This window comes from Nicotiana attenuata, unplaced genomic scaffold (assembly GCF_001879085.1).
Source record: "Nicotiana attenuata strain UT unplaced genomic scaffold, NIATTr2, whole genome shotgun sequence".
In the NCBI taxonomy this organism is placed as follows: Eukaryota; Viridiplantae; Streptophyta; class Magnoliopsida; order Solanales; family Solanaceae; genus Nicotiana; species Nicotiana attenuata.
The window spans coordinates 54,138-77,576 of record NW_017670775.1 but is presented as its reverse complement, the minus strand read 5'-3'; the positions used below and the strand labels follow the sequence as shown (position 1 = coordinate 77,576).

General features: G+C 41.1%; 2 protein-coding genes across 2 annotated transcripts in view; both read right to left on the bottom strand.

Moving 5' to 3' along the window:
- LOC109243209 overlaps positions 1–20,151 on the bottom strand; it is a 41,202-nt gene extending 21,051 nt beyond the window's left edge. The window contains exons 1-3 of the mRNA XM_019410123.1: positions 19,638–20,151; positions 19,390–19,565; positions 19,036–19,272 (exon numbers count right to left, since the gene is read on the bottom strand). Coding sequence (XP_019265668.1) covers positions 19,036–19,272; positions 19,390–19,565; positions 19,638–20,151 — 927 coding nt within the window. The remainder of the gene's footprint in view (positions 1–19,035; positions 19,273–19,389; positions 19,566–19,637) is intronic.
- A 120-nt stretch (positions 20,152–20,271) lies between these two features.
- On the bottom strand, positions 20,272–23,164 carry LOC109243208. Its single transcript, XM_019410122.1, has 2 exons — positions 23,016–23,164; positions 20,272–20,761 (listed from the first exon to the last, which is right to left on the bottom strand). Exons 1-2 carry the CDS (start codon positions 23,162–23,164, stop codon positions 20,272–20,274), a joined length of 639 nt encoding a protein of 212 aa, XP_019265667.1.
- Between the last annotated feature and the right edge of the window lie 275 nt (positions 23,165–23,439).

The window sequence follows — 23,439 nt, the reverse complement described above, 5'->3', positions numbered from 1 at the left end:
GCTGCATATTTACTTTGGGACTGCGGGTTCGATTCCCGATAGATCGGCCAGACGGTTTTCAAAAATGCTTCTCATGGAGTGCCAAGCAGGCAAAAATCTCTCATGTTTGCTCATTCACAAAATCGTCTTGACCTCCTCATCGCAAATACACCATCGTTGTTCCTCAAACATACCCATAATCCCTCGAATCTTCGCCCAAAAATGAAAACCCTAGCGCCGCCACAGTTCTTCGGTGGCGGCACCGCCTCCAAACCACCTAAAAATAATACCCCATAACCCCGTGCCTCCCTCACGCCTAATATGTCATTAGTTTCCTTCGAAATATTTCCGTTGAACCTGGTGACCTGCATCGACCCAAGCCTTTGTTCTTCGTGATTTAGGAGTTGATTCACTACAAATTGATGCTGTTCATTCGTTCCTAACGGAGAATAATGTTACATTCTTGTTATTTGATTTGATTTCAACCGTAGGATTCCATGTTTAGCTATTGCTTTGCATTTTTTTTGATTTTGTTCGTTTATTTTGCCATTCTTCATAGTGTAGTTTCAGTTCTATTTGTTTGATTTTAGCTTCTAGTTTACTGGTTTTGTTAGTTTAATAATAAATTTAGCCTTAGGACGTTGGGTTAATTAGAATTGATTCTGATTGAATTTATTTGGTTATAGCTGATCATTTCAGCTCCTTGATTAATTAACTATAGTCAATTTTGACCAGGGTAAAAAGGGCTGGTTTTAGTTTAACTAGGTTAGTAATTCAGAATCAAATTAAGGGCAATATAGGTAATTCAATAAAAGGAATCCTGCAAGTAACTAAAGTGCAAACCACTAGAACCTTTTAGATGGGGTCTTAATTCGAATTTCAGGAATTTGAGTGCAGTAACTTGGGAACCAAGCCAAGATTCTAGGGACTAAATAGTTAAAAATTGAAAATAAAAGAGGGGCTTAGGGTGCAAAAGGAAAATCTGATTTTTTGCCCTAATTTTTGCCTATAAAAGGGCACACCCCTTGCCAAGTTTCAGAAGTTGGGGGACAGGTGAGAAAAATCTGGAAAGTTTTTAGAGAAAAGTTTGAAGAGAGCTGAAATCAGATTTTGAAAAGCATAAAAAATACTGAAAGGTTTCTACAATTCCAGGCAGCAAAAACTCCAAAAAACCACAATTCCATTGAAACTTCTTAGGAAAATCTAGAGTTCTAGCTTCTAAATCAAATTCTTAATCTAATAAAGTTTAAAAAAATGGTTTGAATTGTCCTGGTAATCCAGTAGCTGAGTTTCAGAGGTTCCTGATGTTCATTTCAAGTCAATTTTGGGTCATTCAAGCTCAGTTTTGGTTGTTTACTGGTGTTGCTATCTGAAATTAACTCCTGGGCTGCTTAACATTATTTTCTCGGTTTAAAATCGTTCTGGTTGTTGCTGTGTATTGCTGTTTCTTAGGTGATCCTCTGTTTCCTCATTTTATTCCATTTTCCAGGTACAAGTCCTGAACCTTTGGTGATGTAATATCTGCTTTAAGAAGTGAAATGGAAGCCTATTACGACTTCAATTCTGTTCTCTGCTTGCTTCTCCTGTTTTGTTTTTTTTGCATTTATTCATAGTATAGCCTAGTTGAGTAATTAGGTCCTCATGCTGTAATTAATTGAACTTTTGGACTGTTTGGACAGTTTCAGAATGATATGAGTTTTGTCATGGATTTTAAATTGGAGTTATGTTTAGACTCATGTTAATTGAATGTTGCAGAGATATATCACGCAGGTTTAGATATTATTCTGGAAATAACTTCAGAATGAGCATGTGTACTCATACTTATGAAATAAATTGTTAAGTTTGAGTTTAGATTTCAGCAGGAATGTTTAGTTTAAGTCTGACAAGTTCGCAAATGGCTTTATAATTCAGTTCTAATTTTTGCATTTTGTTTAAAGTAACATTTCAGTATAGTAAGTTGTTTTTTCGTATTTGATGTTTCAGTATAGGTTTGATTACCCTAGTTTAATCGATTACCCAAATGTTTATAGAATTTCATTAGTTTAGATATCATCAGAATATAAAATGTTGGTTTTAATTGATAATTGTTGAATTGAAATGAATCTAAAACCTCCCTTTGTTACTCAAATCAGCGAGTTCAATGCTTTGAAATAAATTTAGTAGTATGGTTTGGGCCCCAATTTCACTGATGCATTGGCCCAGTTTTAGTCTAGCTTATCATCCCAGTTGGGCTTATATCGAGGCCCAACACTGAACAACCTCTCGTAAGAACTGACGCAGTTCCTCACTCTTGGCTGGCTTCGAGGCCCAAAGTTTTAGAGGCTTGAATTCTTGTTTTGAAATCATTGGTTTAATTTTGCAATATAAGCTTGGGCCATCTAAGATAAGTAGCAAATTTAAATTAAGGGAGTCTTCAATAATGGAGATTCTCTTATTTGAATTTGGACTTGATCTTGAGGCCCGACTTTCTCGAATACCTTTCAATGATAATTAATTTATAGTACTAATTAATTAGGCCTTTTAGAGACAATCCTTAATAGAGAATAATAGTTCCTTTTACGGTGGCCTTTAAAATAATTGGAGATGCGCCGCGCCAAATAAAATCACAAATCGCGTGGCCCTCTTTAATTACTTCTATAAAAATACTTAGAAATCAGGACGTGCCATTTAGCGAATTTTAATGGCCTCCCGCAAAGTTAATAACGGGTTAGTCCCTTTTAGGCGCGTTCTGTAATAAATTTATCTTCTTAAACTCGGGTGTGCATTTTATGTGACCCAAATTCAAATCCCAAAACGTTGAATAAAATGTGTTGCGGATCCGGGTGCATTTCATGTGACGTGATCCAAAAATATGTTTTAAACGACGTTCAACTTTCTTTAAAATTAATTAAAAGCGGTAAATAATTTTAAAATGGCACTATAGGATGACATGTATTAAAGTCAGTTTTTTTAAGCCAATTATAATAGTTTAAGCGACCGTGCTAGAACCACGAGATCAGGGGGTGCCTAACACCTTCCCTCGGGTCAACGGAATTCCTTATTCAGAATTTCTGGTTCACAGACTCCATTCGGGAAGTCGAAGTTTCCTCGATTTGGGATTCAAGAAAAACCGGTGGCTTGGGACACCAAAAGCCAAACCTATCCCAAGTGGCGACTCTGATAAATAAATAATCCCATTTCGAATAATGTCACATAAATTGGAAAAACTCCCTTATACATTTATCCTTTCGGGGGTGGTGTGTAAAAAGGAGGTGTGACACTTGGGACCTCGGAATTCGATTCTGGGCATACGCCCAAGTCCCATATTTTTTCACGGACCCTCCGGGACCGTCAAATTACGGGTCCGGGTCCGTTAACCTAAAATGTTGACCGAAGTCAACTTAAGTGCATTTTAAGCCAAAATTTCAATATTTTCATAGATTTTTCACATAATAGCTTTCCGGCTACGCGCCCGGACTGCGCACGCTAATCGAGGTGAAGCTAAAAGAGGCTTTTTTTAAGGCCTCGAAACGTAGAATTCATTTTAAAAATAAGTGATGACCTTTTGGGTCTTCACAGAACTGTACTAAAAGTGCAAATGATTAACATTTACCATAAAATTTTAGAAACTTTGTACAAAAATATACATATATATAAGTGTAATAATAAATATGAAATAACTACTTCTATAGTCGGTTTGGTTCATTTTTTTTCGGTTATTTTTGTTTTATTAAAACCAAAACCAAACCAAATTTGATCTATTTTTAAAATTCAAAACCAAAACCAAACCAAACAAAACCAAAAAGTATTGGATTTTTTGGTCAATTTGGTTTGATTTTCGGTTTGATTCGGTTTTCGGATTTTTATGAACAACCCTACCTAAAAGGCTAAAATCGTTTTACACACGAGGTGCCCTCTACTACCTGCAACATTTAAGCCATTTCCATCGCTCTGAGTCTGAGACAGATCAAGGGGCCATTCATTATTTTATTGAAACCAATAATATCTACTACATGCATTTCGACCTTTCAAGTTTCAACCATTGGGATAAATGAGATCTTTCATCTACTTTGCATTAATGGGAAATGCCTGGGTGTTAGGTCTGCAAATTATGTACTCCTTCCGTTTCAATTTAGATTGTGTGATAATAAAAGCTTTTCATTAAAGGTAAAATGGGTAAAATGAAGAGTTTAAAGTTAAATTATTTCTAATTATAAAAACGTGTCATTCTTTTCAAAACGGACCAATAAGGAAAATGTGTCATCTAAATTGAAACAAGAGAGTAACACCCTCATTAATTTCAATTTGTGTAATATCAGGATTCATCAGAACGTCGCAAATGTTAACAAAGGAAGGCAGGTTCGGTTAGTTTAATATTTTTCTTCGTTTAAGTGTGCGACCTTAACTATATTTGGTCAAACACCAAAAACATATGGCCGCTTCATTTTCTCTATTCACACTTCTAGTATACACTAGTTGCAGGAAGTCCCTATTAAGTCCGGGCCCAAACTTAAGATATTTTTCTTCGAATTAATAATTTTATTTTAATTAAATAAGATTAATTCATATCATATTTTTTTATTGCATAAATAATTTAGTAAAGTGACACGTCAATCAAGTCTTGTTGATAGGTAATTTTAATTATTAAAGTTTCTTAGTCACATAATTGAATAATTTTGTTAAAGAAAAAAATTATTTATGAGGAAGCAAGTTTGGCTGGAGAATTAGCAAATACCAAAGGGATACAAGTGGTTCTATATTCTATAAACTAATATGATTTAAAGTGTTCAAAATAATTACAACTCGGACAAGATAATAAATAGAAAAATATTTGGCATTTTTATGAATATGTGAGCATATAATTTCTTTAGTTATAGATTTCTTTTTGTATTTTATTACTTATTCACTCATAATTTTACGTGGCACGGTTATGTAATTAAATGTGGGGGATTTAAGCTTAGTTTTAGACGAAATACAAAAAAGAAACCTAAATTTATCAAAGTGAACCTTAAGGATTAATTTAGTTCCATACTTTACGCTTAAAAAATTAATTCTAAGTTACCAACAAAGAAATTTTAAGGAGATCTGATTTTGGCTGATAACGCTGCCTTCATTTTCAATGTTATAACTCAATAATTTATACTTTTAGTATTTGTAATGCATTATAGATATTTCAAAGGCGATGGATATAATTGTTCATAAAAGATTCAATTCAATTCAATGAGCTGGGAAAAAAATTAATTAAATGAGAATCGTGCTTGGTTCAACAGGAATAATATGTCACCTCTTAAAATCAGCAAAAATTAAGATAGTTTTACATTTTTACTCCTTCTCCTTTCCCCATTTTTCATCCCTCAATGTAATCGACAAATTTAAAAAATATAAAGGTTATTATTTTTTTCTTTCATAAATGCTAATTTATTAATTCTTGAAAATGTATTTTATGCACTCTAGGTTAAAAATAGTAAGAAAGTTTTAAAAATGACTTGTGCATGCAAAGGAAGAAAGTTCAACTAAAACCAAAATCAGCATAAGCTTTTGAAGAAAACTCTTATTCATTAAAAGATCTTAAGTGATTTTCAAATATTTTATACTAATTATATTTTAATTAAATCCATAAAATAGTAGGTTTTAATTTTCTTTGAAGTAAAAAGAAATGGTGCATCCAGAAGTTAGTAGTAGATGAGATAAATACTTAAAAATACGTGAACTGACAATCTCAAATAGTGACTAAAATTTTAAATAACTATATTTCCATATAGAAAAGCAAAATTTATTTCTATCCTTTAAAATCTTAACTTTCAATGTTCATGAAATTATTTACTTCAAACTCACGTTATGCTTATTATGAACTCATTCAGAATTTTAATAATATATCTTAATTCACCCGTATTAACAAAGACCCATATTTTATCTTTTAGAATCCTCTAAATAATATCAGTAAACTTTCTTTAATTTGGAGTCTTTACATAAATTGACCTAGTATTAGTCTTATAAGTATATCAATAAAAAATATTTTAAGTACATTAATAAATAAAAGATTTAGAGCTACCCGAAAATAATTCTGACATATCTTTATTCGTACATATATGAGCTCTAGAGAGAGAAGAATATGGTTAGGAACATAGATGTGGGGCATGTCTAAATGTATAGCAAGACCTAACAAATTGTCGACTTGGAGAAAAAATTTGGCATACTTTGCCTAAATTTACTGAAATGTATAAGGTCAAATAACGTAAAAAGTAACCTAAGGGCAAAAAAAGATCCATAGGAAGTTACATTTTCCAATTTCAAAGGCCCATGTGGGAGCGATCTTAAGAAAGAGCAATTTATGCAAAATATCCATTGAGCTTAAACTAATAGCCTCTTTTATCCATTTGAAAATTAGTTACACTATATACCTATCCAAATGAAACTAATTATCCCTACCTACCCACACCCATCCCAACTTTTTTTACCCATTTGACTTAGCTCGCTTGACTTTGTTTGACTTGGTTTGAATTGGCTTGACTTGAATTGACTTGATTAGGTTTAGTTTGGCTTGGCTTGGTTTGAATTGGATTGACTTGAATTAACTTGATTTATAGCAGCTTAAATTGACTTCATTTGGCTAGGTAGTAAAAAAATGAAAAATGGGCAAAGTAAAGAATATGAAAGGATAAATGTTTTCCGCCCCATGGGTATTTGCTAAACTTTTCGAAAATAAGTGATTGACAAAAATGAGATATGCAGGGAAAAAGCAACAACATTAACCACACGTAGCATTTCCAAAGTATTAAAAGCAGAAAAAATAAGGTAGGACAGCTTTTAAAAAGTAAACCATAAAACAAAAAATAAATTTGACTTTAAAAACTAAGGTTAGAACCTAGAAGTGATTAATTGAAACGTTTACATTTTATTGTAAACTTTTGTGACTACAAAAGTCCTTGGTTCTCCCTTACTATATATAGTATATTTCATGTCGGAACCAAATGATTACTTGACGAAGTTTATTGAGGTAGAAATTTTTGAAAACACATATAACACCATTAAAAAGTCCAAAATTGACAATTACAAATGCGTGGTGAAAGCATGTGGGTTTTCTGTGAGGATGGGAATAGTCGGGCGGTTGTAAGAATCCATTTGTCTGGTTGGTATAGGAAAATGTGTTAACGTGATAAAAGGGTCTCTATTCTATATGGTGGAGATGTTGATGGATGCATGTGGTGCAAGTGCGAGATGGAGAAAGGCAAAAATTGACAACAACAATAACAATAACAACTCAACAAACTTACCCCTACCCCGAAGGGGTAGAGAGCCTATTTCCGACGGACCCTCAGCTCAAGAAAATAAAAAAGACAAAAGGAGACAATATTAGTATTACCATAGAAATCATAGGAAAAATAGAAACAACATGAAAGCAAAAAGAAATATGCAAAGCAAAGCAAAAATGATAGCTAGTAAATAGGTCTTGCACTGAAAAGCGAAATAGTAAGACGCAATGTTGCCACTATCTATCTTAGACAAATACCCTACCAGCCTAGTCTCACAAAGGTACGAAGTAACGCAAGAATCAACTACCTCCTATCCTAGAACTCTAATACTCGATCTCCACATCTTCCTATCAAGTGTCATGTTCTCAGAAATCTGAAGCCTCGCCATATCCTGCCTAATCACCTCTCCCCAATACTTCTAAGGTCGTCCTCTACCTCTTCTCGTGCCCTCCACAACCAACCTCACACCTCCTTACCGGAGCATCTTGGCTTCTCCTCTTAACATGCCCAAACCATCTGAGCCTCGCTTCCCGCATCTTGTCATCAATGGGAGCCACATGCACCTTCTCCCGAATATCATCATTCCTAATCTTATCCATCCTAGTGTGCCCGCATATCTACCTCAACATCCTCATTTCTGCTACTTTCATCTTCTGGATATGTGAGTTCTTAACAGCCCAAGACTCAGCCCCATTCATCAGGGCCGGTCTAACCACCACTTTATAGAACTTACCTTTGAGTATCGGTGGCACTCTCTTGTCACACAGGACTCCAGATGCTAACCTCCACTTCACCCATCCTACCCTAATACGGTGTGTGGCACTCTCGATCTCCCCTCCCCCTGGATAACCGACCCAATGTACTTGAAGCTACCTCTACTTGGAATGACCTGTGATTCAACCCTCATATCTACGCCTACTTCCCCCGGCTCAGCGCTGAACTTACACTCCAGGTATTCCGTCTTCGTCCTGCTCAGCTTGAAACCCTTAGACTCAAGAGTCTGTCTCCAAACCTCTAGCCTCTCGTTAACACCGGCTCGCGGATCATCAATCAGAACTATGTCATCGGTGAATAGCATGCACCATGGCACCTCCCCTTGTATATGGTGTGTTAACGCGTCCATCACCAGGGTGAATAAGAACGGACTGAGCGCAGAACCTTGGTGTAACCCAATTACAACAGGAAAAAGCTCTAAGTCACCTCCTATTGTCCTAACCTGAGTCTTATCCCGATCATACACGTCCTTAATCACCATAATGTAGGGAATCGACACACGTTTTGCTTCCAAGCATCTCCAGAGAACTTGTGACGATCCAGCCGGTCGTCTTAAGAATTTACGCCCCGATCCCCCATTACTTGCTTCCCCTAAGTTCATTATTGCAATTTTGGTTTGCCGGGACGTTCAGTGTTGAGTTTCGGGAAGTTTTGGGACACTTAGTCCCTAAATGAGAGCTTAAGTGTGGAAAAGTGGTCCATAGTCGGAACAGTGTGAAGATGACCTCAGAATGGAAATCCGATGGTTCCGTTAGCTCCGTTAGGTGATTTCGGGGTTGGAAGCGTGTTCGGAATGTATTTTGGAAGTCCGTAGATCATTTAGGCTTGGAATGCCGAAGTTTGAATTCTTGAAGTTCCGCTCCGATAGTGAGTTTTTGATCCGAGGGTCGTATTGGAATTCCGGAAATTGCAGTAGCTCCGTCATGTTATTTGGAATGTGTGTGAAAAATTTCAGGTCATTTGGACGTGTTTTGGTTAGGTTTTTGATCGAAAGCGTATTTTGATAAAAAAAAATTGAAGTTCTTAGGCTCAAATCCTTGTTTAATTCGAGTTTCCGGCGTTGTTTTAGGTGGTTTAAGGATTGGTACAAGTTTGAATGAGGTATTAGGTGTTATTGGTGCTTTTGGTTGAGGTCCCGGGGACCTCGGGATGATTTCGGGTGGTTAACGAAAGAATTTTGAAGTGTGCAGCAGCTGATTTCTTGCTGCTTCTGGTATTTCCGCATCTGCGGCTTGGGAACCGCAGAAGTGGCTAGATGGCCTCAGAAGCGGCTATTTCCCTTTCCCTCAAAAACCGCAGAAGTGGTTCTTCTCCCGCATAGGCGGAGCCGCAGAAGCGAAGCCCAGTGGCCCCTAGTCTCCGCAGAAATGGATTGTCCCTCGCAGATGCGCTTCCGCACCTGCGGCTTATTTATCGCAGATGCGGTCCCGGCCATTTAATTGAAGACCGCAGAAGTGGCTTGTTTCCGCATAAGCGGGACCGCAGAAGCAGTCCCTTGTTCGCAGAAGCGGAAATGCCTGTTCTGATATAGAAACTTCGAGGGTTTGATTTCATAAGTTAGAAAAACCAAATTGAGCTCGGGTAAGGGCGATTTTCAGAGGGTTTTGAAGAGAAGACTATTGGGTAACATTTCTTTAATCCCTTCTAGTTATATTTCATCATTTTGTAGTTAAATCTATCATTAAAATTCGAATTTGGGATCAAAAAATGGAAAATTGGGTGAAACTTCATAGGCTAAACTATTGGGTTTTCGACCTCCGATTTGGGAGATTTTTATATGGTTAGACTCGTGAGAGTACGAGGGTTCTGAAAATGTGAAAATTATTTGATTCCGAGGCGTTGGCCTGAAGGGCATTTTGGTAATTTTACCTAATTTCACGCCGTAGCTTTGAATTAAATAGCAAAACCAGTTGTTTGCGATGTTATTTTACGATATGTAATTGAATTGAATAGATTTGGGCCAGTTGGAGTCGGATACTTGTGGCAAGGGCGTGATTTCTAGTTGGTTTTGAGCCGGTTCGAGGTAAGTGGCTTGTCTAACCTTGTGTGGGGAACCTTTCCCCTTAGGATATGATATTGGTAATTGAATTCCTTGTGCGTGAGGTGACGAGCGCGTACTTGAGCTAATTGTTGAAAAACCCAGTTTTACTTTAAATATTTAGACTGAGTTTGTTTCTTACCTGCTTTATTCTACTTGCAATTATAGCCTGTATTAGTTTAGAAAAGCATGCTTAGATGACCTAAATTGTCTATTTGCTTAAGTTGCCTTGATTGTACTACGTGAAGCATGTTAGGCTAGTACTACTCGTTGCCTTGTATTTTCTCGTACTCTAGTTCTGAATATCTTCTTGTTGTGGCTGCATATTTACTTTGGGACTGCGGGTTCGATTCCCGATAGATCCCCTGCATATTTACTTTGGGACTGCGGGTTCGATTCCCGATAGATCTCCCTGCATATTTACTTTGGGGCTGCGGGTTCGATTCCCGCTAGATCCCCCTGCATATTTACTTTGGGACTGCGAGTTAGATTCACGATAGATCCCCCTGCATATTTACTTTGGGACTGCGGGTTCGATTCCCGATAGATTCCCCTGCATATTTACTTTGGGACTGCGGGTTAGATTCCCGATAGATCCCCCTGCATATTTACTTTGGGACTGCGGGTTAGATTCCCGATAGATCCCCCTGCATATTTACTTTGGGACTGCGGGTTAGATTCCCGATAGATCCCCCTGCATATTTACTTTGGGACTGCGGGTTAGATTCCCGATAGATCCCCCCATGCACATTGATAATTGGACTACGGGACGACATCCTGGGAGATCCCCCTGTACTTGTTATGTTCTGAATTGAGGTGCGGGATACCAAGAGATCCCTGGCACATGTAAACGTAAGATTTGAGGATACCAAGAGACCCTCGGGATACCACGAGATCCCCGGCTATTACTTCCTGTTGTGAGCAGTATTCCTTATATTGTTTGTTTCTGCTTCCTATTACTGTTTCCCTTATTTATCCTGTTTAGATTCTCGCTGTAGACTTTATCTATACTGTTTTCCTTATCCTATCATATATTATGTTTATCTCAGTAGGGCCCTGACCTTCCTCGTCACTACCCAACCGAGGTTAGGCTTGGCACTTACTGAGTACCGCTGTGGTGTACTCATGCCCTTCCTGCGCATGTTTTTCATGTGCAGATCCAGGTACCTCCACTCAGGCGCACTATCCTTGAGGCGAGGCGATACACGGAGACTTCGACGTATATCTGCTGCGTCCGCAGACCAGGAGTCTCTATTCTGTTCCAGCTTTAGTACTTAGTTTATTCCTTTTCTCTCAATTGTTTAGATATTCTGGAGTTAGAGCAGCGTACTATGCTTCTGTTAGCCTGTGGTTCCCGTGAGTTTCCGGGTTTTGAATTGAGATTTTAGACTTCCGCATTTCTTTTGAGTTGTATATGCCAGGTGGTACTCATTTACCGTTTTCTGCTAGTTTTGCTTAATTTAGTTAATTGTTTCCGCAAGTTATACGCATTTCCGCATTGTTAGGCTTACCTAGTTGTAGGAACTAGGTGCCATCACGACATGTTCATGGAGGGTGAACGGGGGTCGTGACAAGTTGGTATGAGAGCTCTAGGTTCATAGGAGTCACGGAACATAGGCCGGTTTATTAGAGTCTCGCTGATCGGTACGGAGACGTCTGTACATATCTACGAGAGGCTATGTAACCGTTAGGAAAATTTCACTTCATTTGATTCCCTGTCGTGCGAAATTTTTGACATCACAATCCTAAAACTTCTGCCTTCTATTCTCTCACAGATGGTGAGGACACGTGCTACTCGAGATGATCAGGCACCCGCGCCCCCTACTGTAGCCGTCAGAGGCCGGGGCCGGGGTAGAGGCCGAGGACACGCCCGTGGTGCAGCGAGAGCACCTGCACGAGCTGCCACCGAGGTACCATCAACAAATCCAGCCGGAGTTTAGTCACCTGACATGCCTACGGCTACTACTACTCCAGCTCTTCATGAGACTTTGGCGTAGTTCCTGAGCATGTTTGGTACATTGATTCAGGCGGGATTGATTCAGGTTGTACCGACTACTTCACAGATCAGGGGAGGGACCCAGACTCCCGTTGCCCCCACTCCAGATCAGGTTCCCATTGGTCAGGTTCCAGACGTCATGGCAACACAGCCTGTGGTCCTAGTTCAGCGGGTGGTGAGGACCTCTCGCCAAGTAGGAGACAGGTGGGTCCAGGAGAGAGAGGGCAGACGTGGTCAGGAGGGAGAGTATAGAGGAGTGAGTAGGCCTCGTAGATTGGGGAGGCCCGCTGGTCCTTATTTTGGGGGAAGAGTATGACACGGTAGAGGTTTTGTGGGTCAGCTAGCTCAGTCTGCATCCTAGATTTCACATAGAGTTTTAGGTGTTTAGGGGTCTTGGAGTACCCGTACTGCACAGTTTCCACCGCCACGTCGGCTGCGAGGTTGCTTTGAGTGTGGTGACATGTGCCATGTGGTGAGGTATTGCCCCAGACTCGGGAGGAGTGCACCTCCACAGACTTCTCAGCCACAGCGCGCCCCATAGAGTTCTCAGGCTATGGTTACAGCCCCAGTTGCTACCCCACCTGCCTGTACCGAGGCTGTTGCCTCCGATTCTATCATCGCAGGTATTGTCATGGTTTGTTATAGAGGTGTATCGATTCTATTCGATTTAGGCTCCACCTATTTGCATGTGTCTTCTTATTTTGCTCCGCATTTGAGTGTACCTCAGGATTTCCTTGAGTCTTTCTATTTATGCTTCTACTCCTGTGGGGGATTCTCTTGTTGTGGACCGCGTTTGTTGGTCATGTTTCATTACTATTCGTGGTTTTGAGACCAGAGCAGATTTATTGTTACTCAGTAAGGTTGATTTTGATATTATTGTGGGTATGGGCCGGTTGTCGCCCCATTATGCTGTTCTTGATTGTCACGCCAAGACCGTGACGCTGGTCATGCCAGGTATATCGCGTGTTGAGTGGGGGGGGGTGCCTTAGATCGCACTCCCAGTAGAGTTATCTTTTTCCTTAAAGCTCAGCGTATGGTTGAGAAAGGGTGTGCTGTGTATTTTAGCTTATGTGAGAAATGTCAGTGTTGATACCCCTTTCTGTTGATTTAGTCCCAATGGTACGGGATTATCACGATGTGTTTCCAGCTGATCTTCCGGGCATGCCGCCCGATAGAGACATCGATTTTGGCATTGATTTGTTGCTGGGCACTCATCCCATTTCCATTCCTCCATATCGTATGGCTCCTCCTGAGTTGAAGGAGTTGAAGGATCAGTTGCAGGAATTGCTTGGTTAGGGTCTCATTCGACCCAGTGTTTCACTGTTGGGTGCTCCTGTCTTGTTTGTGAAGAAAAAGGATGGTTCTATACGTATGTGTATTGATTACCGTCAGTTGAACAAGGTTACAGTGAAGAACCGTCATCCTTTGCCTCGTATTGATGATCTGTTGACCAGCTTCAGGGAGCACAAGTGTTTTCTAAGATTGACTTGCGCTTAGGTTACCATCAGTTGAAGATTCGGGAGCCAGATATCCTGAAGACTGCCTTCAGGACTCGGTATGGTCATTACGAGTTCCTTGTTATGTCATTTGGGCTGACCAATGCCCCAGCCGCTTTCATGCACTTGATGCACATTGTATTCAGGCCATATCTCTACTCGTTTGTTATTGCTTTTATTGATGATATTATGGTGTATTCCCGAAGTCGAGAAGATCATGAGCAGCACCTGAGGACCGTGCTTCAGACCCTGAGAGAGAAGAAGTTATATTCAAAGTTCTCAAAATGTGAGTTTTGGTTGAGTTCTGTGGCATTCTTAGGCCACGTGGTTTGGAGTAAGGGCATTCGGGTGGATCCGAGGAAGATAGAGGCCGTGCAGAGTTGGCCCAGGCCGTCCTCAGCTACAGAGATTCGCAGTTTCCTTGGTTTGGCGGGCTATTACCGTCGTTTTGTGGAGGGGTTTTCATCGATTGCAGCCCCTATGACTAGATTGACCCAGAAGGGTGACCCATTTTAGTGGATGGAGGAGTGTGAGGCGAGCTTTCAGAAGCTCAAGACAGCTTTGATTACAACCCCTATTTTGATATTGCCTACTGGTTCGGGGTCCTATACAGTTTATTGTGATGCTTCACGGGTTGGCCTTGGAGCGGTGTTGATGTAGGACGGTAGAGTGATTGCCTATACGTCCAGACGGTTGAAGATACATGAGAAGAACTACCCTGTCCACGACCTTAAGTTAGCTGCTATTGTTCATGCCTTGAAGATCTGGTGTCACTATTTGTACGTTGTGCCTTGTGAGATTTATACTCACCATCGGAGTTTGCAGCACTTGTTCAAGCAAAAGGATCTAAATTTGCGCCAGAGGAGGTGGTTAGAGTTATTGAAGGACTATGATATTACTATTCTGTATCACCCGGGCAAGGCCAATGTAGTGGCGGATGCCTTGAGTCGCCGGGCGGAGAGTTTGGGGAGTTTGGTATATTTACCAGCTTCGGAGAGGCCTATGGCGATGGATGTTCAGGCCTTAGCTAGCCAGTTTGTGAGATTGGACCTTTCGGAGTCAAGTCGGGTCCTAGCTTGTGTGGTTTCCCGGTCTTCCTTATTTGATCGTATCAGGTAGCAGTAGTATGAGGACCCTCATTTACTTGTCCTTAAGGACAAGGTTCAGCATGGAGATGCCAGGGATGTGACCATTGGAGATGACGGAGTATTGAGGATGCAGGGCCGGATTTGTGTGCCCAATGTTGATGGTCTTCGAGAGATAATTCTAGTCGAGGCTCATAGCTCGCGGTATTCCATCCATCGTGGTGCCGCGAAGATGTATCAGGACCTGAGGCAGCACTATTGGTGGAGGCAGATGAAGAAAGATATAGTTGGCTATGTGTCTAGATGCCTCAACTGCCAGCAGGTGAAGTATGAGCACCAACGCCCGGGTGGGTTGCTTCAGTAGATAGAGATTCCGGAGTGGAAATGGGAGCGCATCACCATGGATTTTGTATCCGGACTCCCACGGACCTTGAAGAAGTTTGATTCCATTTGGGTTATTGTGGATCGGCTGACCAAGTCCGCTCATTTTATTCCTGTGTGTACCACTTATTCATCGGAGCGGTTGGCGGAGATTTATATTCGGGAGATCGTCCGTCTGCATGGTATTCCAGTTTCTATCACTTTGCACAGAGGTACCCAGTTTACATCGCGGTTCTGGAGAGCCGTGTAGCAGGAGTTAGGTACTCGGGTGGAGTTGAGCATAGCATTTCACCCCCAAACGGACGGACAGTTCGAGCGCACTGTTCAGATTCTTGAGGATATGCTCCGTGCATGTGTGATTGAGTTTGGAGGGTCTTGGGGTCATTTCTTGCCATTGGCGGAGTTTGCTTACAACAACAGTTATCAGTCCAACATTCAGATGGCGCCATATGAGGCTTTATATGGTAGGAGGTGTAGATCTCTGGTGGGTTGTTTCGAGTCGGGTGAGGCTAGGCTATTGGGCACAGAGTTAGTTCAGGATGCATTGGAGGAAGTTAAGACAATTCAGGATAAACTCCGTACAACCCAGTCCAGACCGAAGAGTTACGCGGGCAGGAAGGTTCGTGACGTTTCATATATGGTTGGTGAGCGGGTTCTGCTTCGGGTTTCGCGTATGAAAGGCGTCATGAGGTTTGGGAAGAAAGGGAAGTTGAGTCCGAGGTTTATTGGCCCTTTTGAGGTCTTGAGGCGAGTTGGGGAGGTTGCCTATGAGCTTGCCTTACCTCCCAGTTTGGCCGGAGTTCATCCGGTATTTCATGTTGCGATGCTCCGGAGGTATCACGGTGGTCCGTCTCACGTGTTGGATTTCAGTTCAGTCCAGTTGGACAAGGATCTATCCTATTTTGATGAGCCAGTGGCTATATTGGACAGATAGATCAGAAAGTTGAGGTCAAAGAGCATTGCTTCAGTGAAGGTTTAGTGGTGGGGTCAGCCGGCCGAGGAGGCGACTTGGGAGACCGAGCGCGATATGCGCAGCCAGTACCCTCATCTTTTCACTACTTCAGGTATGTTCTCTATGCTCGTTCGAGGACGAACGAATGTTTAAGTGTAGGAGGATGTGACGACCCGGCCGGTCATCTTAAGAATTTACGCCCCGATCCCCCATTAACTGCTTCCCCTAAGTTCATTTCTGCTATTTTGGTTTGCCGGGACGTTCGGTGTTGAGTTTCGGGTAGTTTTGGGACACTTAGTCCCTAAATGAGAGCTTAAGTGTGGAAAAGTGGTCCGTAGTCGGAACAATGTGAAGACGACCTTGGAATGGAAATTTGATGGTTCCGTTAGCTCCGTTAGGTGATTTCGGGGTTGGGAGCGTGTTCGGAATGTATTTTGGAAGTCCGTGGCTCATTTAGGCTTGGAATGCCGAAGTTTGAATTCTTGAAGTTCCGATCCGATAGTGAGTTTTTGATCCGAAGGTTGGATTGGAATTCTAGAAGTTGCAGTAGCTCCGTCATGTCATTTGGGATGTGTGTGCAAAATTTCAGGTGATTTGGACGTGTTTTGGTTAGGTTTTTGATCGCAAGCGTATTTTGATAAAAAATTGATGTTCTTAGGCTCAAATCCTTGTCTAATTCGAGTTTCCGGCGTTGTTTTAGGTGGTTTAAGGATCGGTACAAGTTTGAATAAGGTATTAGGTGTTATTGGTGCTTTTGGTTGAGGTCCCGGGGGCTTCGGGATTATTTCGGGTGGTTAACGGAAGAATTTTGAAGTGTGCAGCAGCTGATTTCTTGTTGCTTCTGGTATTTCCGCATCTGCGGCTTGGGAACCGCCGATGCGGCATCGCAGAAGCGGCTATTGCCCTTTCCCTCAGAAACCGCAGAAGCGGTTCTTCTCCCGCATAGGCGGAGCCGCAGAAGCGGCTTATCCGCCGCAGAAGCGAAGCCCAGTGGCCCCTAGTCTCCGTAGAAGCGGATTGTCCCTCGTAGATGCGCTTCTGCACCTGCGGCTTATTTATCCCAGATGTGGTCCTGGCCATTTAATTGAAGACCGCAGAAGCGGCTTGTTTCCGCAGAAGCGGAACTGCCTGTTCTGATATAGAAAATTCGAGGGTTTGATTTCATAAGTTAGAAAAACCAAATTGAGCTCGGGTAAGGGCGATTTTCAGAGGGTTTTGAAGAGAAGACTATTGGGTAACGTTTCTTTAATCCCTTCTAGTTATATTTCATTATTTTGTAGTTAAATCTATCATTAAAATTCGAATTTGGGATCAAACATTGGAAAATTGGGTGAAGCTTCATAGGCTAAACTATTGGGTTTTTGAGTGGGTGTTTGACCTCCGATTTGGGAGATTTTTATATGGTTAGACTCGTGAGAGTACGAGGGTTCTGAAAATGTGAAAATTATTCAAGGCATTGGCTTGAAGGACATTTTTGTCATTTTACCTAATTTCACGTTGTAGCTTTGAATTAAATAGCAAAACCAGTTGTTTGCGATGTTATTTACGATATGTAATTGAATTGAATAGATTTGGGCCATTTGGAGTCGGATACTCGTGACAAGGGCGTGATTTCTAGTTGGTTTTGAGCCGGTTCGAGGTAAGTGGCTTGTCTAACCTTGTGTGGGGGACCTTTCCCCTTAGGATATGATATTGGTAATTGAATGCCTTGTGCGTGAGGTGACGAGCGCGTACTTGAGCTAATTGTTGATAAACCCGATTTTACTTTAAATATTTAGACTGAGTTTCTTTCTTACCTGCTTTATTCTACTTGCAATTATAGCCTGTATTAGTTTAGAAAAGCATGCTTAGCTGACCTAAATTGTCTATTTGCTTAAGTTGCCTTGATTGTACTACGTGAAGCATGTTAGGCTAGAACTACTCCTTGCCTTGTATTTTCTCGTACTCTAGTTCTGAATACCTTCTTGTTGTGGTTGCATATTTACTTTGGGAGTGCGGGTTCTATTCCCGATAGATCCCCCTGCATATTTACTTTGGGACTGCGGGTTCGATTCCCGATAGATCCCCCTGCATATTTACTTTGGGACTGCGGGTTAGATTCCTGATAGATCCCTCTGCATATTTACTTTGGGACTGCAGGTTAGATTCCCGATAGATCCCCCTGCATATTTACTTTGGGACTGCGGGTTCGATTCCCGATAGATTCCCCTGCATATTTATTTTGGTACTGCGGGTTTGATTCCCGATAGATCCCCCCTGCACATTGATAGTTGGACTACAGGACGGCATCCCGGGAGATCCCCCTGTACTTGTAATGTTCTGAACTGAGGTGCGGGATACCAAGAGATCCCTGGCACATGTAAACGTAAGATTTGAGGATACCAAGAGACCCTCGGGATACCAAGAGATCCCCGGCTATTACTTCCTGTTGTGAGCAGTATTCCTTATATTGTTTGTTTCTGCTTCCTATTACTGTTTCCCTTATTTATCCTATTTAGATTCTCGCTGTAGATTTTATCTATACTGTTTTCCTTATCCTATCATATATTATGTTTATCTCAGTAGGGCCTTGACCTTCCTCGTCACTATCCAACCGAGGTTAGGCTTGGCACTTACTGAGTACCGCTGTGGTGTACTCATGCCCTTCCTGCGCATGTTTTTCATGTGCAGATCCAGGTACCTGCACTCAGGCGCACTATTCTTGAGGCGAGGCGATACACGGAGACTTCGACGTATATCTACCGCGTCCGTAGACTAGGAGTCTCTATTCTGTTCCAGCTTTAGTACTTAGTTTATTCCTTTTCTCTCAATTGTTTAGATATTCTGGAGTTAGAGCAGCGTACTATGCTTCTGTTAGCCTATGGTTCCCCTGAGTTTTCGGGTTTTGGGTTGAGATTTTAGACTTCCGCATTTCTTTTGAGTTTTATATGTCAGGTGGCACTCATTTACCGTTTTCTTCTAGTTTTGCTTAATTTAGTTAATTGTTTCCGCAAGTTATACGCATTTCCGCATTGTTAGGCTTACCTAGTTGTAGGAACTAGGTGCCATCACGACATGTTCATGGAGGGTGAACGGGGGTCGTGACATAACTTCTCTAGGAACCTTGCCATACACTTTCTCTAGGTCTATAAACACCATGTGTAGATCCTTCTTCCTCTCTCTGTACAGTTCCACCAACCTCCTAACAAGGTGTATAGCTTCTGTAGTTGAACGACCAGGCATGAACTCGAACTGGTTGTTGGATACAGACACTGTCATCCTCACCCTCGATTCAACCACCCTCTCCCATTCTTTCATTGTATGACTCAGTAATTTGATACCCCTATAATTGTTGCAGCTCTAGATATCACCTTTGTTCTTATACAATGGAACCACCGTACTCCACCTCCACTCATCCAGCATCCTTTTCGCCTTAAAAATAACATTAAACAACCCAGTCAACCACTCCAAACCTACTTTCCCCACACACTTCCAAAATTCCACCAGAATCTCGTCTGGCCCAGTCGCTCTGCCCCTACTCATCTTACGCATAGCTCTCACGACCTCTTCAACCTTGATACGCTTGCAGCACCCAATGTCATGGTGACACTCGGAATGCTCCAATTCGCCTAGAACAATATCCTGATCCCCTTCTTCATTTAGAAGTTTATGAAAGTAAGTCTGCCATCTCCTCTTAATCTGAGCATCTTCCATCAATACTCTACCATCTTCGTCTTCCAAATCCCGAGACTTTCTCTCTCTCAACTTGGCCAGTCGGGATAACTTCTTCTCTTTGCCTTTTTTCCCCAGTTCCTCGTACATACGACCATAAGCCGCAGTCTTAGCCTCCGTGACTGCCAGCTTAGCTTCCTTCCTGGCTACCTTATACCTCTCCAAACACGCTTGCTTCTCCTCCTCACCTATGCTCTCCATTAACTTCAGGTACGCTGCCTTCTTCGCTTTCACTTTACCTTGGACCACTTCATTCCTCCACCAGTCTCCTTTGTACCCACCAGAGACGCCCGTCGAGACCCCTGACACCTCTCTCGCAGCCTCCCTTATACAATCTGTTGTTGCTGACCACATAGTGCTGGCGGCACCATTACTCCTCCAAGCTCCCAGAGCCGACAACCGCCCCTCCAACTCTTGTGCTTTATCCTTAGCTAACGTTCCCCACCTTATTCTCAGTCTTTCTCGAGCAGGCCTATTCTTCCTCTTTAACATAATACCAACATCCATCACCAAGAGCGTATGCTGCGCTGTGAGTGCCTCACGCGGAATCACCTTTCAATCCTTGCACAGCCCTCTGTCGCACCTCCTGAGGAGGAGATAGTCAATCTGAGTCTTCGCCACCGCATTTTAAAAATTAACCAAATGCTCCTCCCTCTTCGAAAAGCTAGAGCTCGCAATCACCAACCCATAAGCCTTAGCGAAGTCCAACAGTGAGGTACCTCCTCCGTTCCTCTCCCCAAAACCGAAGACTCCATGCACCTCGCCATAACCACCTACGGTCGACCCAATATGACCATTGAAATCCCCTCCTATGAATAGATTCTCAGCAGGCAGAATTTGGTGCACAATCTCATCTAACCCCTCCCAAAAGCGCCGTTTAGCCTCCTCATCCAGGCCCGCATGTGACTCATAGGCACTAACGACGTTTAGGGTGCACTGTCCAACCACCAACTTAATAATCATCAATCTATTATTCACTCGTCTAATCTCAAACACAGACTCTCCAAGTTCCCTATCTACTAAGATACCCACTCCATTCTTACCTTTCTGGACTCCTGAGTACCAAAGTATATACCCGCCCGCATCCTTCGCCCTCGACCCTATCCCACCTTGTTTCCTGGACACACGTTATATTGACACTCACCAAATATAAACCAACACCCATAGCCAATAAAATATCAAAAATTAAGCTAAATAATCTTCTATCTAACCATTTAAGCTAAAAATTATCTGTTGATGTATAATATATATGGTACAATATGTGTATAACTCTATTTAATTAATTTATAATTTATGTATATCAACTGAAGAAAAATAAGCTCGCCGGTATAAAGATCATGCAGTTAAACTCAATCCAAAAGGCAAATAATATAAATAGTCTCTCAAGTTCATATTACTTGTCTTTTAAGATTCTTAAGATGGATGATAAATAGTCTTAATCATGAGATATTTCTGCTAATTATTATTTATCTCACCTTAAACGTCTCAATTAATCAACATTATTGTACCAACAAACTCCGGAATATTTTTAGGCAACTTTTTTTAAAACTGAAATAGTTACAAATATACTTGAAATTTACATACTCCCTCTGGTCTATAATAAGTGATTTCTTGGCATTTTTATTTTGGTCCAAAATAAGTATTTTTTTATATAATCAAGAAGGAAATAATTTTGCCTTTATTTACATATTTCAATATGTCAAGGTAACAAAATTAAGGTTATTTTAGTAAATATATATTTTTTTTTGGAGTTCGTATTTTTTTAAGGAATATGCTAAAGACTAAAAAGTTACTTATTATGAAACAGAAGAAGTAAAAACTTACATCGCATTCATTGATGAAAATTTTGAAGTTGTAGTGGTAGAACTTTAGAATGTCATTGTAACTTGAGAAGTTTTGCGGGTACAAGTGCAAATGCGTGATTGATTACTACATTTTGACTGCTAAATTTCATTGAGTACAAACTTGGATGAGACTAGCTTCGTACGACGCTTCAATAGATTTTCTATCAAAGATACTGCACGTACTAGTTTTCTGTGGAGTATACTTAACTTATTTATACCAAAGAAAAAGGAATCTATTATATGCCCCTCAAATACAGCGGCAGATTCAAGATTTTAGGTTCGTGGGTGCTTAACTTTATTTAATGTAAAGTTACCACCAATCAAATCGTATAAGTGTACAACTATTTAAACACGATAAAAAAATTAATGAGAAACACATAGTATTAATATTAGAAATGCCATAAAACTGTGATGGATAACGTAATTGACGCGAAAGAAAATTAGTGAATTTTACCATTCTGAACTCTTTATTTTTCTAAAGCAAACTTTCATTTTCTTTGCTGTAGTGAATTAGATGAAGCAGAAGGAAAAGATAAAAAAGTAGTATTGGGTCAAAAAAATTGCTGTTGTCAAAAAAGAAGACCTAATAATTTGGGCAAAAGAAAAATAGTGCTTGATAATATAAGGAAAGAAAAAGGGAGTAAAACAATCTTAATCTTGTTAGGAGTCAGTTTTGTATGCGGCCAAAATTGGAGAGTCCGACTTTGAGGTTACTGTGCCACTTCACGCCCGGCCTCGAGGGGCTCGAAGTGGGACTTGAGGGCGGACCCCGAATGGCTCCTCTCGGGGGACACATCGAAAGTCGATCTCGGAACGGTACGGGTCGGTGGTCATCAAGGAAAGGCGGGAAACCCCCAAAAGCACACGATGATGACTGACAGAGTCTGCAAGAATAGTACACATTCGCGCTGAGCCGTTATACAGATGTACTAGTAGCATTAATTATTTGTTTATTAGACATGTACTATATTGGGATTCACCCCTCCTATATAAAGGGTACCTTTGTCATTTTGTAAAGGGGATCCGCATTATTACATAACACATTGAATACAATACAACATCCTCCGCTCTCTTTGCTAACAGTTTGTTCCTCACATTTAATGCTTATTCTTTCATTATTCATTATTGTTCATCATTTATTGCTCATCATTAGCCGCAAAAGGCCATCTGTAAGGCCTTCATTATCATTGATCTTCATCGATTGTTCGTAGCTATTAACCCGGCTAGACCTCGAGGCCCTGCTCCAGCTGGCTCGAGGCTCAACCTTGTGACCTCATTGGTTTGCATTTCTTATTTTCTCTACTCACATTTAACATCTATTACCTAACAACTAGTATTAAAATAAATCACGTAGAACCCCAAAATCAAATATAATTGTAATTACTATTTTCAAGGTAAACAGTTTGGTGCCCACCGTGGGGCTAAAAATAATAGTGATTGTTTTGGTGCTAGTTTTCTGAAAACACAAGTTACCCTTCACACTTTTTCTTGTCCAAGAATCTTTGATTTCAGGTCAAAATATCTAACTCAGCAAATGCACGTGAAAACAACGGCATTGGGCTCCAGGGAGAAAACGGTGCAGATGCCGGTGTACCACCACAAAATCCAGGGATAGCACCAGCAGATGCCGGTGTACCACCGCAAAACCCAGGGGAGGCATCAGCACAAATCGCCATCGACGTAAGCTCACGTAATGTTGTGCATGTCGATGTAAGATCTCCTACCAACGGAAGCGTGCGCGGTGAGGAAAGAGACGTTAGTCTTCAAGTCATTTTTGAAATGTTACAAGCACAGTAGGAAAATACTGCTCAGCAACAAAGCCACCAAAAAACCCCAAGCACAGTAGCATCGGAAACAGCTCATCGAGTCGAGCTGGTACCGGAGAGATCGAGCAATAACGCGTCAGCAGCTGATCCCGCTATTATGAAGATGCTCGAGGAACTCATCAGAA